The 15,970-nt window shown below is 30.6% G+C and overlaps 8 protein-coding genes across 8 annotated transcripts; 3 read left to right on the plus strand and 5 right to left on the minus strand.

Annotated features, from left to right (window-relative positions):
- Positions 1–80: 80 nt before the first annotated feature.
- PPL_08224 (DEP domain-containing protein) lies at positions 81–1,241 on the plus strand (the record flags this gene model as incomplete). Its single annotated transcript, XM_020579048.1, has 3 exons — positions 81–104; positions 269–600; positions 695–1,241. The coding sequence occupies 3 exons, from the start codon at positions 81–83 to the stop codon at positions 1,239–1,241; spliced, it is 903 nt and encodes a 300-aa protein (XP_020430887.1).
- A 534-nt stretch (positions 1,242–1,775) lies between these two features.
- PPL_08225 (uncharacterized protein) lies at positions 1,776–2,365 on the plus strand (the record flags this gene model as incomplete). The annotated part of the gene is made up of 2 exons (XM_020579049.1): positions 1,776–1,963; positions 2,050–2,365. The coding sequence occupies 2 exons, from the start codon at positions 1,776–1,778 to the stop codon at positions 2,363–2,365; spliced, it is 504 nt and encodes a 167-aa protein (XP_020430888.1).
- Positions 2,366–2,517: 152 nt separating this feature from the next.
- On the minus strand, positions 2,518–2,754 carry PPL_08226 (uncharacterized protein; the record flags this gene model as incomplete). The annotated part of the gene is made up of 1 exon (XM_020579050.1): positions 2,518–2,754. One exon carries the CDS (start codon positions 2,752–2,754, stop codon positions 2,518–2,520), a length of 237 nt encoding a protein of 78 aa, XP_020430889.1.
- Positions 2,755–3,246: 492 nt separating this feature from the next.
- On the minus strand, positions 3,247–6,521 carry cox10 (protoheme IX farnesyltransferase; the record flags this gene model as incomplete). The annotated part of the gene is made up of 6 exons (XM_020579051.1): positions 3,247–3,305; positions 3,944–3,986; positions 4,374–5,730; positions 6,000–6,037; positions 6,080–6,248; positions 6,319–6,521. 6 exons carry the CDS (start codon positions 6,519–6,521, stop codon positions 3,247–3,249), a joined length of 1,869 nt encoding a protein of 622 aa, XP_020430890.1.
- A 125-nt stretch (positions 6,522–6,646) lies between these two features.
- Positions 6,647–7,786, minus strand: PPL_08228 (uncharacterized protein; the record flags this gene model as incomplete). The annotated part of the gene is made up of 2 exons (XM_020579052.1): positions 6,647–6,681; positions 7,027–7,786. The coding sequence occupies 2 exons, from the start codon at positions 7,784–7,786 to the stop codon at positions 6,647–6,649; spliced, it is 795 nt and encodes a 264-aa protein (XP_020430891.1).
- A 1,003-nt stretch (positions 7,787–8,789) lies between these two features.
- pkgE_ps (uncharacterized protein) lies at positions 8,790–10,536 on the minus strand (the record flags this gene model as incomplete). Its single annotated transcript, XM_020579053.1, has 5 exons — positions 8,790–9,083; positions 9,167–9,512; positions 9,616–9,823; positions 9,844–10,081; positions 10,429–10,536. 5 exons carry the CDS (start codon positions 10,534–10,536, stop codon positions 8,790–8,792), a joined length of 1,194 nt encoding a protein of 397 aa, XP_020430892.1.
- An 817-nt stretch (positions 10,537–11,353) lies between these two features.
- Positions 11,354–13,357, plus strand: PPL_08230 (RabGAP/TBC domain-containing protein; the record flags this gene model as incomplete). Its single annotated transcript, XM_020579054.1, has 5 exons — positions 11,354–12,179; positions 12,203–12,394; positions 12,417–12,485; positions 12,561–12,898; positions 12,968–13,357. The coding sequence occupies 5 exons, from the start codon at positions 11,354–11,356 to the stop codon at positions 13,355–13,357; spliced, it is 1,815 nt and encodes a 604-aa protein (XP_020430893.1).
- A 542-nt stretch (positions 13,358–13,899) lies between these two features.
- Positions 13,900–15,529, minus strand: psmC2 (26S proteasome ATPase 2 subunit; the record flags this gene model as incomplete). The annotated part of the gene is made up of 4 exons (XM_020579055.1): positions 13,900–14,610; positions 14,763–14,931; positions 15,021–15,334; positions 15,437–15,529. The coding sequence occupies 4 exons, from the start codon at positions 15,527–15,529 to the stop codon at positions 13,900–13,902; spliced, it is 1,287 nt and encodes a 428-aa protein (XP_020430894.1).
- Between the last annotated feature and the right edge of the window lie 441 nt (positions 15,530–15,970).

Consider the following 15,970-nt stretch of genomic DNA (forward strand, 5'->3'; position numbering starts at 1 on the left):
AACATTGTGATTATATAATAATAAAAATAAAAAAAAAAGAAAATAAGCATTTTTACTTGAATTATTATTTATATTAAAAGATGAGTTTACTTAGGGAAGATGAAGTAAGTAATTAAATTATCTAATATATACTAATTAGTAGTAGTAGTATTATCAAAAAGAGAAAAAAAAAAAAAAGGAATAATAATATCATGATGATTAATAATTATTTTTTTAATAATATTATTATTATTATAATTATTTATGTATATATTACAAATAATAATAGGTAGAGCTATTGGAATCTAAACTTAGAGATTCGACCAAAGGTATCATACCAAAGTTGAGTGGTGATAGTTTTATCAAGGGATCAGAGGTGATCGATTGGATGGTAGCCAACATGTCGGTGTCGCGTGTCAAAGCATCAGAGTACGGACAGATGCTTTGGAATCGCGGTGTGTTCGACCATATTGCACCGCACCCATTCTCTGATGACGGTCAGCTCTTTCGTTTGAAACCGAGTGAAGCATCACCAAGAAAGCCAGTTGACGATCAACAGTGGAATCAACTGAAACAAGATGCCGCCAATAAAGATACATCAAATGTTGATCCAATTGCAAAGTATGTTATAATAATAATAGTTAAAAGTTAATAGTTAATAGTTACCTTATTTCATTTATATAAATACTGATATTACATTTATTATTTACAAAAGATTACATAAATCAATTGAAAATGCAACAAAAGTATATCAAAGATTATTAAGAGATAAGAATCAGACAGCTTCACCAAATATATTGCTAGGTTTAAAGTTGTTGGATCAAACTTTGAATTTGATAGCATCAAACAGTGGTAGTAATAGTAGTAATGTAGTACATCCTTGTTATAGTCAGATACTTCATTTATTAAATAATCCAGATGCTGAAGTAGTAGCCAACAACAACAACAACAACAATAGTACATCTACAACAACACCAACACCAGCACCTACACCTTCAACTAATAGTAATAGCAATAGTAGTAGTAAAAAGACAACTACTACACAAGATTCAACAAAGAAGACAACTACAGGTTCAACAACAAAAACAACTAATACTACAGCAACAACAACAACAACAAACAACAACAAAACAAAAGAACAAGAAATTCAAGAATTGACTGATGCATTAGCTTTTTCAGAGAGATTGGAAATTGGTTTAGTTCAACAACTTAATTTAGCACACCAACAAACAACACTATTGAAAACATTAAAGAAAAAATAATAACAATACAACAATACAAGATAATTTTACTTGTTTCTTTGTAAATAACAATAATATTCAAAACTTATTTAATTAATAATATCAAAACAAAACAAAACAAAAAAAAGAAAGAAAGAAAAGAAATAAAAATAAATAATGTATAATAAAAATTTATAAATCAATTTAAATTAAAGACTCAATTAATTCATGTTCATTCAATCTCATTATGATATATAGTCATTATTGTGGTTGTTGTGTGTTTATTAAAACAAATTATATATATGTATATAATATTATTATTAAAGTGAGTGTGTGTTTTTGAGGATAGATAGATAGTTAGTTTCAATTCAAGATCATTTAAACCCATGTTCACACGCATTCATACACACCCTACTCGTGTTTCATTTCAATGATTTTCGAATATCTATCATGATATATTATATTATATTTATCAAAAATAAAGTAAGAATAAAGCAAAGTATTATTTATTATCTATTTATTTATATATTTTTAAACAAATCTATTTCTAATATAAAATCTTAAGAAAATAAAAGAATGAATATTTACAATAGATTTATTTGTATTTTTTTATTATTTATTGGTTTAGTTGTAATAGGATGTATGTCGGTTAATTGCTCTAGTTCATTGGCTAAATATTTCGGTCCAAATTCAAAACATATAGTATCGATGACTGCAACATTACATGATGGAAATGTATATTATACACGTCATTATTTATATTGGTAAGTATTTGATTTACTTTGTTTATTTTTTTATTTTTAAAAATAGAATGAATATTGATACTAGTTATAAACTAAAAACAAACAAGGTATCCAAATGGTGGATTTTTAACGAATGGTGATGGATTTGCAGTCCTTTCAAGTGGCCAAACTGAATGTATTAATGGTGTGGTAGAACCATTTGGAATCAATAGACAAGAAACTTCATTCTACGATAGAAGTGGTATCATTATCAGACAAAATGGAACTGTATCTTTCTCACCACTCTGGAAACCAAATTCCGATTCATCATACAATTTCAATTTGATTTGTGAAGATAGTATAATCTATGGAATGGATCAAGGTAATGCTTTTTCATTTGTATTTACTGATGACAAGTCGGAAATCGGTGGATCTTGTCGTTGATAAAATTTGATAAAATCAAAGAAATAAACTTTATTTATTGAGAATAAATTATTAATTCAAGAGATATAATTTACAATAAGATTTAAAAATAATAATTTATTTGATTTACAATTTGAAGATAAGAATAATAATAAGAATTTATTATCCAACATTTATTCAACACTATCAGCTTGCTTTCTTTGGCCAGTGGCTGGATTGATGTCTATGAATTTACAAAATGAAGCATTCATTTGGAAGATGGTTTCCCTTCTTGCAGATGGAGCAAGTACGGTACTTGAAGTACCAATATTCGACTTCTTGTTGATGAATTTAGTTTTGTTTGGACCAACACTTGAATGTGCGGATCGATCGTTTGTTGATATTGTTTGGTGATCATTTCTGAGGAACATTTGGTTGTACGTTTGGCGGATTGTACACTACCGGTTGATGATTGCGAGTGGTGAAGTGCATGACTTTCTCTTCTCTCTTGAAACGGAGTTTATCATCAAGTTGCTTACGACCCAATTCGTTTAATCTCTTGGCCAACGCATCGATCCAGCCACTGGCCAAAGAAAGCAAGCTAATTCATTCTTATGTTAGATCCCTGGAACCATCAATAACATGTATGTTAATATTTTATTTACAGTTGTAGTATCATTAACTTACTCTCATTTGATCTATTAGGAAAGTGACATCAAGAATCTAACAAATGTCAACTTTACCTTGAATGGTATCAATAAAGATAGTCTACATTATCTAAGCAAATCAATAAAAACATAACTATTAACAATAAAGTATTTAAAACATTTTAATTTTATATAATCAATTCTAAAACAAACTTTATTCTGTTGGGAATAGAGACGTTACAAAATTTAAATTTTGAAAAAAATTGAAAATTGATTTTAAAAATAAAATAATATCTTTCCTGATGCTGATAAAGAAAACAACATTAAAGGACTAGCTATTAAATTTAATACTCTAAATGATTCTATTCAAACCATTTTAGTTGAAAATAAAATTTCTAACCACACTTTTTAAAATAAATTTGACGGTTGACCAACCCCAAAACCAAAAAATTATCCGATCCCATATTCGTTTTTAGACGAATTGGAAAAACAGATAAACACTTATTTGGAAAACGGGCAAATCACCCCATCTCAATCCACATTAGCTGCACCCCTTTTATTTATTAAAAAGAAAGATGGAGACTCTGTGTAGAGTACAGATACCTATCAATGATACCAAACATCACTGAAGTTCTTACAAGAGATGGTGTCCTTTTTCTCTAAAATTGATCTACTCCAAGGATACCACCAAATTAGAGTTCATGAAAATAATCAATTTAAGACAGCATTTCGAAATTCATTTGGTGTATTCCAATTTACTGGACTCACTAACGCATCATCTTGTTTTCAGACTCTGAACAGTCTAATCCAAAGAAATCTAATTGCCAAAAAATTACTTATTACCTCGATGATTTGTTAATCAAAACAAACATTGACGATGAAGACATAAACACTCAAGATGTTTTATAAATTGTCGATTTATTAAATCAAAACAAATTAAAAATAAAATTAGCAATGTATTTTAGGTCAATACTAACTTGAATATCTCGGCCATATTGGTCATAATAAATTGATTCCTATAAATGAAAAAATCTTAGCAATCAAAAATTGGAAACAACCTATCACCAAGAGAGAATACTGTTTATATTTATATGTTCAATTCTCTCTTTGTGATAGATTGTATATAGAATTATAAACATATAAATATAATACTTACAACTTTGATATAAAATTAGGATATGTTTATATGTATAATATATGATATCATTTCCATTCTAAAATAACAACCAGGCTCTATTATGATTCAAAATATCTCTTAAGAATGGTTCACATTGATTGGATTCAATTGAATATTTGAAATTTCTACACCAAAAATAAAAAGTAAAATCATTTTTTACTACCGATATATCTTATTTTGGTAATTTTATTGATTAAATATTAATTTAATTTGTATATCTGATTACTTCTTTTGTTTGACCTTGTTTATCTTGAGTTTCATAAAAGTATTCATATGGTAATCTAAAGAGCATACCGATGATGAGTGAGAGTGGCAGCATAATAAGAGACAAGAAGAATACACCACGCTTTCTTGATTGTGGTGGTAGTTTGATTCCATTTGCTGCTGCCTCTGCTATCTTTTGTTGGTATCGATGTTCCAATACCGACTCCAATCCCATGATAAAAGACGATGCCGAGAATGCAAGTGTTGTAAACAAAGTGATATTTGGGTCGAATGTATAGTAGATGGCGAGTGGTGCAATCACACCGGCCACAGCATGAGCCAACGACACTGGGAAGTTCCAGGTTGGATGTGTCACCGGTAGCATTCTATAGCCAGCGGCAGCGTATTGTGACTTTAACTTCTCGGCCAACGCCAAGAAATGTGGAATTTGCCAGATGAACAAAACGGTTGCAAGTAAACCACCGATCGCTTCAATCTCACGTGCTCCAGCTACGGTTCCGATGAGTGGTGGTATAGCACCGACGATAGCACCGACCCAAGTGTTGAACGAGGTGGTTCTCTTCAAGTGTGTGTAGTAGATGTAGATGAAGATGTTGGACATGGCGAGTGCTCCACACATTGGATGCACCAAAATGAGTGATCCACAACCGATAACACCGGTGGCGAGAGCAAAGAGGAAACCGGTGTCACGTTTAATCTCACCGGTGATCAATGGACGTGTTTTGGTACGTGGCATCTTTGAGTCGTAGTTTACTTCCATCTCTTGGTTGTGAGCGCATGCCGATGCCGATGCCATGAATGTTCCGAACGACACTACGCCCAGAGTAAGTGGATCCACCACTGGAACAGTCATTACATATCCAGCGACAGCAGTGAATGTTACATAAACTGAAATTGGAAATTTAACTAAATTAAAGTAACCTTTTCTCATAAATCCAAATTTACTAACTACTTTTGGTTTTTCTTTTTCTTGCTGTTGTTGAGTTTGTTGTTGTTGTTGTTGTTGTGGTTGATTATCTAATATAATTTCAGCTGCAGTTGCATTGGTTGTGGAAGTTGAAGTAACGGTTGTTGATGTACAATAATGGAATAATAATGGTAATCTATTCTTTATGATATTATGATCTCTTATAACTAATGATTTACATGCATTTCCATTACTATTATTGAATAAAGATGTATATGATGCTATTGTTTTTGTTGCTGTTCTATTACTATATGATTGTCTGTTCGAGCTCGATGTTATACTACATGACAGCAACGATGTTGCTGCAGGTGTTGTTAATACTGATTTATTCAACAAATTTGTTTTCATCGTCATTGATGAAAACAATTTTGATGATATCATTGTTTTTATACTATTTAATTAAAATATGATAAATAATAGTTATAACTGTACAATGAAAAATGATAAAATGATGGGTGCTAATGCAATCATAAACACACCACCAAATCGCTACACTTTTAAAAAAATTTTGACTTTTTTTTTATTTTCGCTTGCAAAATTTCGGTTGGACAGTCGTGTATTAATTAATTATTTAAAAAAAAGAATATTTAGTTTTATTTAAATCTTTAAATATCTTTGAAACTATATTACTATGTTATTCTATTTAATATATATATATACATTTTTAAAACTATATTATTGTTATTCGTGTTATTTTTCTTTTAAAATTTCGAAATATTACTATTATATTATTCTAATACACCTAATGCTGAAGGTGAATTTCCAGGATAATCTATGATAATACAATTCTTTGGATCATATGTCTTTGCATCAAAGTAATTTACTAATGCCATTGGATCCAGTTGTTGTGAAGATATCTCTGCTAAACTTCTTGTTAACTCTACTAAACTCATTGAATCTAAATTTGAGCTGTTATTATGATGAAAAATGATATTAGTTTGGTTTGATTGTAATATTCGAAGAGTTGAATTATAGTTACCTTGAAAATATTGGATTTCTTGAATATGGTCTAAATAATATACAAAGGAAAGCGAGCATAACCATTGACATTGGTTCGGAAACACTAAAGGTTACCCAATAGAGGAACCACACCATGATGATACGCATACTATTTACAATGAGGATTCCACCGAGATACAAGACAACCGCTGTTCTCAAGTATTGGAATGCACGTGTTTTCATTTGATAGATATGTACAGAGCGTGCGTTGTTGGTGTATCGCGCCAGTGTGGTGTGTGTCTCTAGTAGCCGCAGATTCTTGGTGATATTGGTAAAGAGTTTCGGCATCATAAAGAAATAGAGAATCATCAGACTGAGGAAGTAGTAGACATCGTTGTAGAAGCTAAAGAACATCAGAACCGAGAGCAGCAACACCATGATAATCGAAATCGTCCGCACCTCGGACGGTGGTAGTGTTGCCCTTGTAATCCGCCAGCCCTTCGACATCAACAAAAGTCCACCGAAAAACACTGTCTCCTCGACAGAGAAAAACAAATTCTCCATATTATTCGTTATCGAATTGAAATGTCCAGAGACATCCGCTGTCTTCCAATATAAAAATGATAAAACTAATAATAATAATTTAAATCCTAATATTATACCTAGTTTTCAAAGAACTTGTTAGTCTTTTCTTTGTTTATGTTGTTTGAATAAAATGATAATAACTGACTGTAATATATATACTTACAAATGATTATATGTATTTCATTTACAAATCGCTTATATCTTGCGAGATAGAGTATGTAAATTGAAATGAGTATTACGATGACGATGACCATCGACATGTAGACACTTGGCATTTGTATGTAGCCGAGTGAGAGATGATGTCCATTGTTCATCATTGTGTAGTCGAGTGTTAGCTCCACTGTGGAGGATCCGTTGCATTTCAGCAATATGATTCTGTAGAGATCTGCCTTTTCAAAGGTATGACTGAATGTAAAGTTTTGGGTGACGCTGACATTGCGCACCGGACACACTCCATCGGTTGGACTGTTACACAGCTTCGTTTCGATCTCATTGTTTGGCGAACTACCTATCAGACTCTGATAGTCGTTGTCCTCACAGATCCACAATGTCAAAAAGTCGAAATAGAACTTACTAAAACCACCCTTATTTACTATACCAATACCATCTGACATTGGTGAAATAGCTGTTGAATCTTTATCTTGTTGTTGTTTTGATGTATCTATAAAATCATTGGGTAAATCTATTGTGGCGTTGAGTTGTAAGTTTCCACCTGCCACGAAACCAAATGAAGTAACCATATAGTATTGATTTGAAAACGATATTTTCTGATCAGTGTATATCATTGCATCGACCAACATCGATATCGATCTCAAATCTTTTACTCCATTACCACTACCACTACCACCACCACCATCATCACTTAAAATCAAAATGACTATGAAAAACCATATCAAATTTGATCTACTATTTAAAATTAACATATTAAATGTTGTTTTTTTTTTTTCTTTAATCTATATAATCTATCTAATATTATTATTTTATTTATTACTACTATATATTTATATATTATATTTATTAATAGAATTAATTATTTGTTTTATATCAATTTGATATTTTCTTATGAATAATATTTCATTATATTATAAATATATTAATCATGAATTACTACTACAATATAATTAAACTTTAAAGCTTTAAAGAGTGAAATACAAAAATGTAATATTAACAATAAATAACTATATTTAATATTGTATAGTTGATAAAAAAAAAAAGTATAAAAGTAAAGAGTTAAATCGATCGTAAATGCAAAGACTTTTTAATAAAAATAAAAAAGCTATGCACTTTATTATTATTTTTTTTTTTGATCAAAAACTCACCATTAGAAGAGAAATGACCAAAAATCTTAAAAATTTTTGAAAGAATCTTTAAAAAAATTTTCTGTCCAAATTTGGGGTTACATGAAAATTTGCCATACAAGATGTGTTGTCAAAGAAAACAATACAATGAACACTTTTTGTCGGTTAAAAAAGATAGATATTATTTGTAAAAACGAACAGAAAAAAAAAAAAAAGTGAAGTTATAACTACAATTTGTAAAAAAAAAACAAAAATTATATTCTTTATTTATTTAAGTTTAGTTGTGGAGAAAGAAGAAAAAAATACAATGACAGTTTGTGAAAAAACAAGAATAACCAATATACCAACTTTACAAGAATAATAAAATCTAATAAAGTGTGGCGTGTTGTTTATATTGTTTGATATTAAAAAAGGAAAAGGTTTTTGGAAGTTATTGATTATTTTGCAATGGTATGTTGTTTGTTTGTTTGTTTGAAAAAAATATTGGTTTTGTGTGAAATGAAAAGAATTCTCTTATACAATTAATTATTATTATTATTGTTATTATATTGGACATTGTTTTTTTTTTGATTTATAATACTATTATTATTATTATTATTATTATTATTATTATTATATTTTGATTGTTTTAAACTTTTGCACCAGGTCTTTTCAAATGTTCACTCTCGCTTACAAATGTGAAATCCTCGAAATTCTTTTGCATTGAACTGCTCAATCCTGGTTTCTCTGCAGAGAGTTTGGCAGTCTCTGCTAAAAATCCAGCATCCACTTGACTCGTGTCATTCTTTCCTTGCACTGGTGGAATAAATGGTGGTTTCAATTCTTTACGAACACATTTCTCCCAATCTATACCATGGAAAAATGGATGAGCTTTAATTGTTTTCGCTTCTTTTAATCTTTTATTTGGATCTCTTTCCAACAACTAGAAAAAACAAAACAATTAAAATGAACTGTTAATAATTCAAATTTATCTTTCCAATATGATAATAATAATTAACAACTTACTGAAGAAATGAAATCTCTTGATTCTAATGAAAATTGAGGTGTAAATACTAATTTTTGATTCATGATATTACTGTACATAATTCTGATGTCCGAGTCGTAGAATGGCGGCAAACCAGAGAGCATTTCGTAGACGAGTGTTCCGAATGACCACCAATCGATCGCTTTTCCATAGGCTTCACCCTTGAGAATTTCTGGCGCTAGATATTCTGGAGTGCCGCAGAATGTGGCGGTACGATCGTCGTCGCTGAGCAGGCCTTCCTTGCTGATGCCATAGTCGGTGAGACAGATGTGTCCATCCGAGGTCAGCAGTATATTCTCTGGTTTCAAATCGCGATACAATACACCGCTGTTGTGAAGATACTCCAAGCCGCAAACGATCTCTGCGCAGTAGAAACGCACACGATCCAAGTCGAAACGCTCCTCGTTCTGCAAGTGGAAAAACAGCTCACCACCATTGATGTAATCCATGATAAAGTAGAGTTTGTCGTCGGTCTGGAACGAGTAGTTCAAGTTTATCAGGAATGGATGCACCAGTTTCTGGAGAATATTCTTTTCGGCGCGAGTGTGGTCGATTTCCTTGCGCTCCAAGATGTTCTTCTTGTTGAGCACCTTCATCGCGTAGATCATACCGGTGTCTTTCTTGCGCACCTGCAACACCTTGCCAAAACTACCCTTACCAATGACATTCAGCAGATCAAAGTCCTCGACACCGACACGCTCCTTTGCAGTGGTACGCATCTTGCCGAGTGTTCGATTCAGCACCTCGATCCAAGATTGCATCTCCTCTGGCGAAGTTGCCTTCATATAATAGGTTCGCTCAGGTGTTATCACCTCAAACAAATTCTTCTTTTTTCTCTGTGATTGAACAACACTACTAACATTCTTTAAATGAATAATTCCCAATTCACAAGTATTCTGTAAAATAATAATCGATAATAATATTTTTTAGTACAAAAAAAAAAAAATGATTAGTTAAAGTTATCTGATTATTATAGTGTTTGTATGAGTGTTTGTTTATATTTTTCGATTTTGATTGTCTGTATGTGTGTTTGTGTGTGTGTATTTAAATAAATCTATTTTTTCCATTGGATTTTTGTGTTGTATGAAAAATAAATTTTAGTATGCACACCCACACATTGTTATACTAAAATGAATGTAGATTGATTTACTTTGTTTATTTTGTATTGGTTGACTATGAATCTATTACTATTATTATTCTGATTGAATATGATTATGAATATGTGATTGTTGTGTATACGTACAGCATTCTTTGAGTAATATATAGAGCCATTTTTAAGTACACACCATCGTTTTCTCCATGTCTTTATGGAACCACCTTCCTTTGTTAAAAATCCTTGTTTATCTGCCATTGTCAAATTAATTGATTGATAGCAATCAAATCTAATTAATCGATGTAGATAATGAAAACAAAAAAAAATGAAAATAAAAACAAAAAAAAAAAAAATACAATCCATAAAAAAAAAACAGAGAACAAAAAAATAAATCTGACAAAAACAAAAAAAAAAAAAAAAAAACTATCGATTTTTAATATTAAATATCATTAAAATTATAATTTTATTATTTTAACATTGTTTTTTTTTGATATTATTTTAAAAATATTTATCAATAAGTGTAAAATATAATTACACCTTTTATATTATTTATATTTTCTAATCTTATTTGTTGTATTTAATATTCAAATCAATCTAAAAAATCTTCAACAACAAAGATAAAAATAATTTTTTTAATTTAAAAAATCATAGAAATTTTTTTGTTTTGACATGTTTTATATCTAAAAAAAGATTGTTATCTTAATTTTTATTTTGTTAATATTATTATTTATAGATAGATAGATACTGTATTATTAGTTGTAGATTATTAATTTATATATTAAGTAAATTCTATATCACTAAATAAATAAATAAAGAAAAGAGAAAAAAAAACAATAGAGATTGTTTGTGTTTGTTTGTTTGTTTGTTTATTTATACAGGATAAGATTTACAGATAGATTTATATTTATATAAAATAGAAATAAATAGCAAAAAGGAAGAGATAGAAAATAAGATATTTAGATATATCTAATCTAATAGTTTGTTTATTGATATAGCAACTATTTTTATAATTGTTTATAGAGAGGAGTTGGGTTAGTTTAAGAATAACAACTTAAACAAAAAGAGCAACTAAATAATGATGAATAGATCAATTTCACCCGTTAGATTATCACCTTCAACACCAGTTAGTTCTTCACCTGTATTAAATGGAAAGTCTAATTCGATTCAAATAAATAATAATAATAATAATATAAATGGTGCAACAACAACAACAACATCATCATCATATAAAAGATTATATAATCGAGCAAGACAACAGTTTTCATTTCAAGAGTTGGCAGGTACCGATCTGACGTTGCTCATGGAGGAGAGTCTGTTGATTCGTGTGTTTCAGTTTCTAAGCTATCACGATCTCTTTGTGGTGAAACGTGTCTGTTCTCGATGGAGACCTCTCTGTGAGAACAAAGATTGTTATGCCGGACTCGATATGCAATCGTTCATTCACAACTGCAGGTATCTACCAAAGGCGGTGTTGGCTGCCTACATCTCGACACTTGATATGGAGGGAGAGGAAATCGATGCACTCAAAATGGTATGTCGTGAGATACCCAGAGTGATTCTACCAGACGATCCATCACCACCACCACAACTATCATCATCAACAACATCAACAACAGCCACTTCAACAACGACAACAACAACAACCACCAGTAAATCAAATGGAATCAATGGATTCCTCCAAGATTTAAGTAGTAGTTTCAATAGTATTAGTAGTTTAACGATTAGCGGTGGATCGAAATCGAATGGTCATCTTAGAACACACTCTAGCAATGGAATTCACCAAGATGACACATTCGGTTCATTAACTAGTTCGAACTCAAGCAATGGATCACTGTCATCCTCCTATGAATCACCATCATTAATGTCAAGTAATAGTTCATCAACACCAACATCAACAAGAAGTAAGTGTTTGAAACAAAAATAGCAATTTTAGAAGCAATGAAAATACTTATTAAACCATTTATATTTATATTAATAATTACAGAAAATGTAGATAAAGAAACTCAGAAAAAAGAAAAGTTAAGAAGAGAACGAGAAAAGAGAATGGAAGAAGCTATAAAGAATATGGAACGACGATATATTACCGAATTGGGAGAAGAAGAAATCATCAAAGAAAGTTAAAGAATTGATTTTCCAAGGTATACCTTCACTATCAAGAGAGAAAGCATGGCCATTATTAATTGGAAATGATTTAAACATTACACCTGGTATGTTTTTTTATTATATGTCTGATTGGAATGCAATCTAAATATTAACAAATATTTTGATTTGTTGTTATTTAGAGTTATTTTCAATTTTTGGAGCAAGAGCAGAGAGAGCAAAACAAAAAGGAGAATCTTCACTGGGTCGTGAAGGTACTGTTACACTTATTCAGTTGGATCTACCAAGAACTTTTCCAATGTTATCGATTTTTCAAAATGAAGGACCTTATCACCATAAGCTTGCTGCTGTACTCGAAGCCTACGTTTGCTATCGACCGGACGTTGGCTATGTTCAAGGAATGTCCTACTTGGCAGCAATATTTTTATTAATTTTAGACGAATATCAAGCATTCGTTTGTTTATCAAATCTTTTAAATAATCCATGTTATATGACTTTCTATACAATGAATTTACCACAAGTAAGTAGTACTAGCTATTTAAATAATAATAATAATTCTGATTAATATTAATAATTAATTATTTTTTAGATGGAAGTTTATATGAGAGCAATGGATTCACTTTTACAAATTCATATACCAAAAGTACATAGACATCTGAAGGAAATGGGTATTCAACCAGATATTTTTATGATCGATTGGGTTCTTACTATATTTTCAAAGGCATTGCCACTGGATGTAGCTACACACGTTTGGGACTATCTCTTTTTAGAGAAAGAGACCTTCATTTTCCAAGTGGCACTGGGAATCCTAAAGATGTATTCAAAGGAATTGGAGACTGGTGATTTCGACCAATGTATGACACTGCTTACACATCTGCCACCAGACATTGACGATGACGAACTTTTCCAACACATTGCAACTTTTAATATTAAACCAGAGCAATTCGCCAAACTTCTCAATGAAAAGTCATCACCATAACATTGGAATTACTTTATCAAGGATATCCTTTTAATAAATTAAACACAACCATATTTAAATATGTTTTGGAAATCAAACATATTAATCTTATATAAACAAAACTATTTTTTTTATTATTAAAGTTTTTGATTAATATAATATTTGTGTAATCTGAGTTGATAGCAAATTCGATCACTCTTTCTTTGACTGCTTCTTCGAGTTTTGTTAAAACAAGTTGAAACCCCGTTCGGTCTGACATACATACATACACATACAAAGATTATTATTCATTTATTATTTAATTCTTAAGATTAATAGAATATTTTATTTTATACATTAAAGTTTTATTTTGGTTGTTTTGTTGTTGTTTGTTGTTAAATGTTGGAATGATTTGAATTTGGTTTAGTTTATAGAAAAAAATAATTAATTATATATAGTAATGTATACAATCTTGTGATAATAATAATTTTTTTTTCGTTGTTTTGTTGGTTGGTTGGTTGGTTGTTGTGTTGTTGTAATGACAATGAGTGAGTTGTATGTTTTGTTGTTGGTTGGTTGTTTGTTTAATTGTAAACCATGTATTTTGGAGTGGCAGAAAATTTAGCATATGATTTAATGACCTTGTCGATGGCCTCCAAGAAATCCTTTTCTGTTACAATCTTTCTACGTGCACGAATTGCAAACATACCGGCTTCAGTACAGACGGAACGAATGTCGGCACCGGTCGAGTTTGGACAGAGACGAGCCAACAACTCGAAACGGATATCACGAGCGCACGACATTGTCTTGGCGTGGATGGTAAAGATGTGTGCACGACCCTCCAAGTCTGGCAAACCGAATTCGACCTTACGATCCAAACGACCGGGACGCAACAACGCTGGATCGAGTGTGTCCGGTCTGTTGGTGGCCATCAACACCTTGATGTTACCACGTGGATCGAAACCATCGAGCTGATTGATCAACTCGAGCATAGTACGTTGCACCTCATTGTCACCACCGGCACCATCATCGAAACGGGCACCTCCAATGGCGTCGACCTCATCAAAGAAAATAATACAGGCCTTCTTGGAACGTGCCATCTGGAAGAGATCACGAACCATTCTGGCACCCTCACCAACATACTTTTGGACCAACTCACTACCAATGACACGAACGAATGCTGCATCGGTACGATTGGCAACAGCACGTGCACACAATGTCTTACCTGTACCTGGTGGACCATACATTAAAACACCCTTTGGTGGATCAATACCTAACTCTACAAATTTCTCTGGCTACAATATTATTATTATTATAATAATTTAAAGCAATGTTAATAACAACAAATTAAATTATATAATGATTGAAAAGTAAGATATATGGTTGTTGGTGTCACTTTAGTTTCCACCATTCCACATATTCCAAACTTTCATTAAATTAAACCTACATGTAATAATGGCATTTCAACTACTTCTCTTAGTTTTTCAATTTGTTCTTTACAACCACCGACATCCTTATATGTAATATCTGGCTTCTCTTCAACTTGCATCATTGTTACTGATGCGTCAATCTTTGGTGGCAATGGAATTTGAATTTGATATTTATTACGATCAACACTTTAATATAATAAGATATAGTAGATAGTTATATTTATATTAATATTGTATTTATATTTAAAATTTAAAATATTTTAATTTATACTTACCCAACACGAATACCTTCTTCAACATCGGTTGGTGACAACTTGTCACCGAGTGCCACTACAAACTTGGCGATTTGCTTGACAGTGATAATATATTTGGCGTTGGGAGTGCCTTGATTAATGATTTTTGTACAACGTGCTACTTGTAAGGGTGGTTCCTCATTGATTGAGTTCTTGTCTACGATGAGATCCCATTGTGATGGTGGTGCAATACCAGTATCTGATTCTTTAATTCCACATATCTCATTTACTTTTGCTGTCATCTTTTTAATATCATCTTCTAACGTCTTGATTGATTTAGTATATGGTCCAACTCCCTATGAAGATTAATTAATAAATCAATAGAACAAACAAACAAACAAATCCTGATATTAATAACTATAATTTTCATATGAATAAATAACTGAATAAATACATACATAGCTTTTTAAAAGTGCAATATCACCTTCATCCAAAGCCTTTGGAGCTACTTCATTAATCATCTCATCTTCAATCTCTTCTTTGTTTACCATCTTTTGTAACTCTTCTCTTTAAAACTAATCTATAAAAAATATATATATAATGTAACTTATTAATAATATAAAAAAAATGAAATAATTAATTAAAAAAATAAATAAAAATAACAAATTCTATCTTTTTTTTTTAAAAAATTTTAAAAATTAAATGATTAAAGTAAGGATGAACATCAATTTCAATATATTTAAAAAAAATTAATCAATATTTAATTTTTTTTTTTTTTTGTTTTTTGATTCACACAAGTCTCAAGTCGATTTTTTCGAACTTCTTTTGCAAACTATTTTTTTCATAAAATTTAAAAAAAATTAAATTTAACAAAAACGAACGATTTGATAGATTACCATTATTGTTTATTTATTTATTTATTTTTATTTTATTTTTATTCTATTTTAATATTAAAAAGTTTATATTGGTTTAGATTTTTTGATATTAGTTAG

Source organism: Heterostelium album (assembly GCF_000004825.1).
Source record: "Heterostelium album PN500 unplaced genomic scaffold PPL_scaffold8, whole genome shotgun sequence".
NCBI lineage: Eukaryota > Evosea > Eumycetozoa > Acytosteliales > Acytosteliaceae > Heterostelium > Heterostelium album.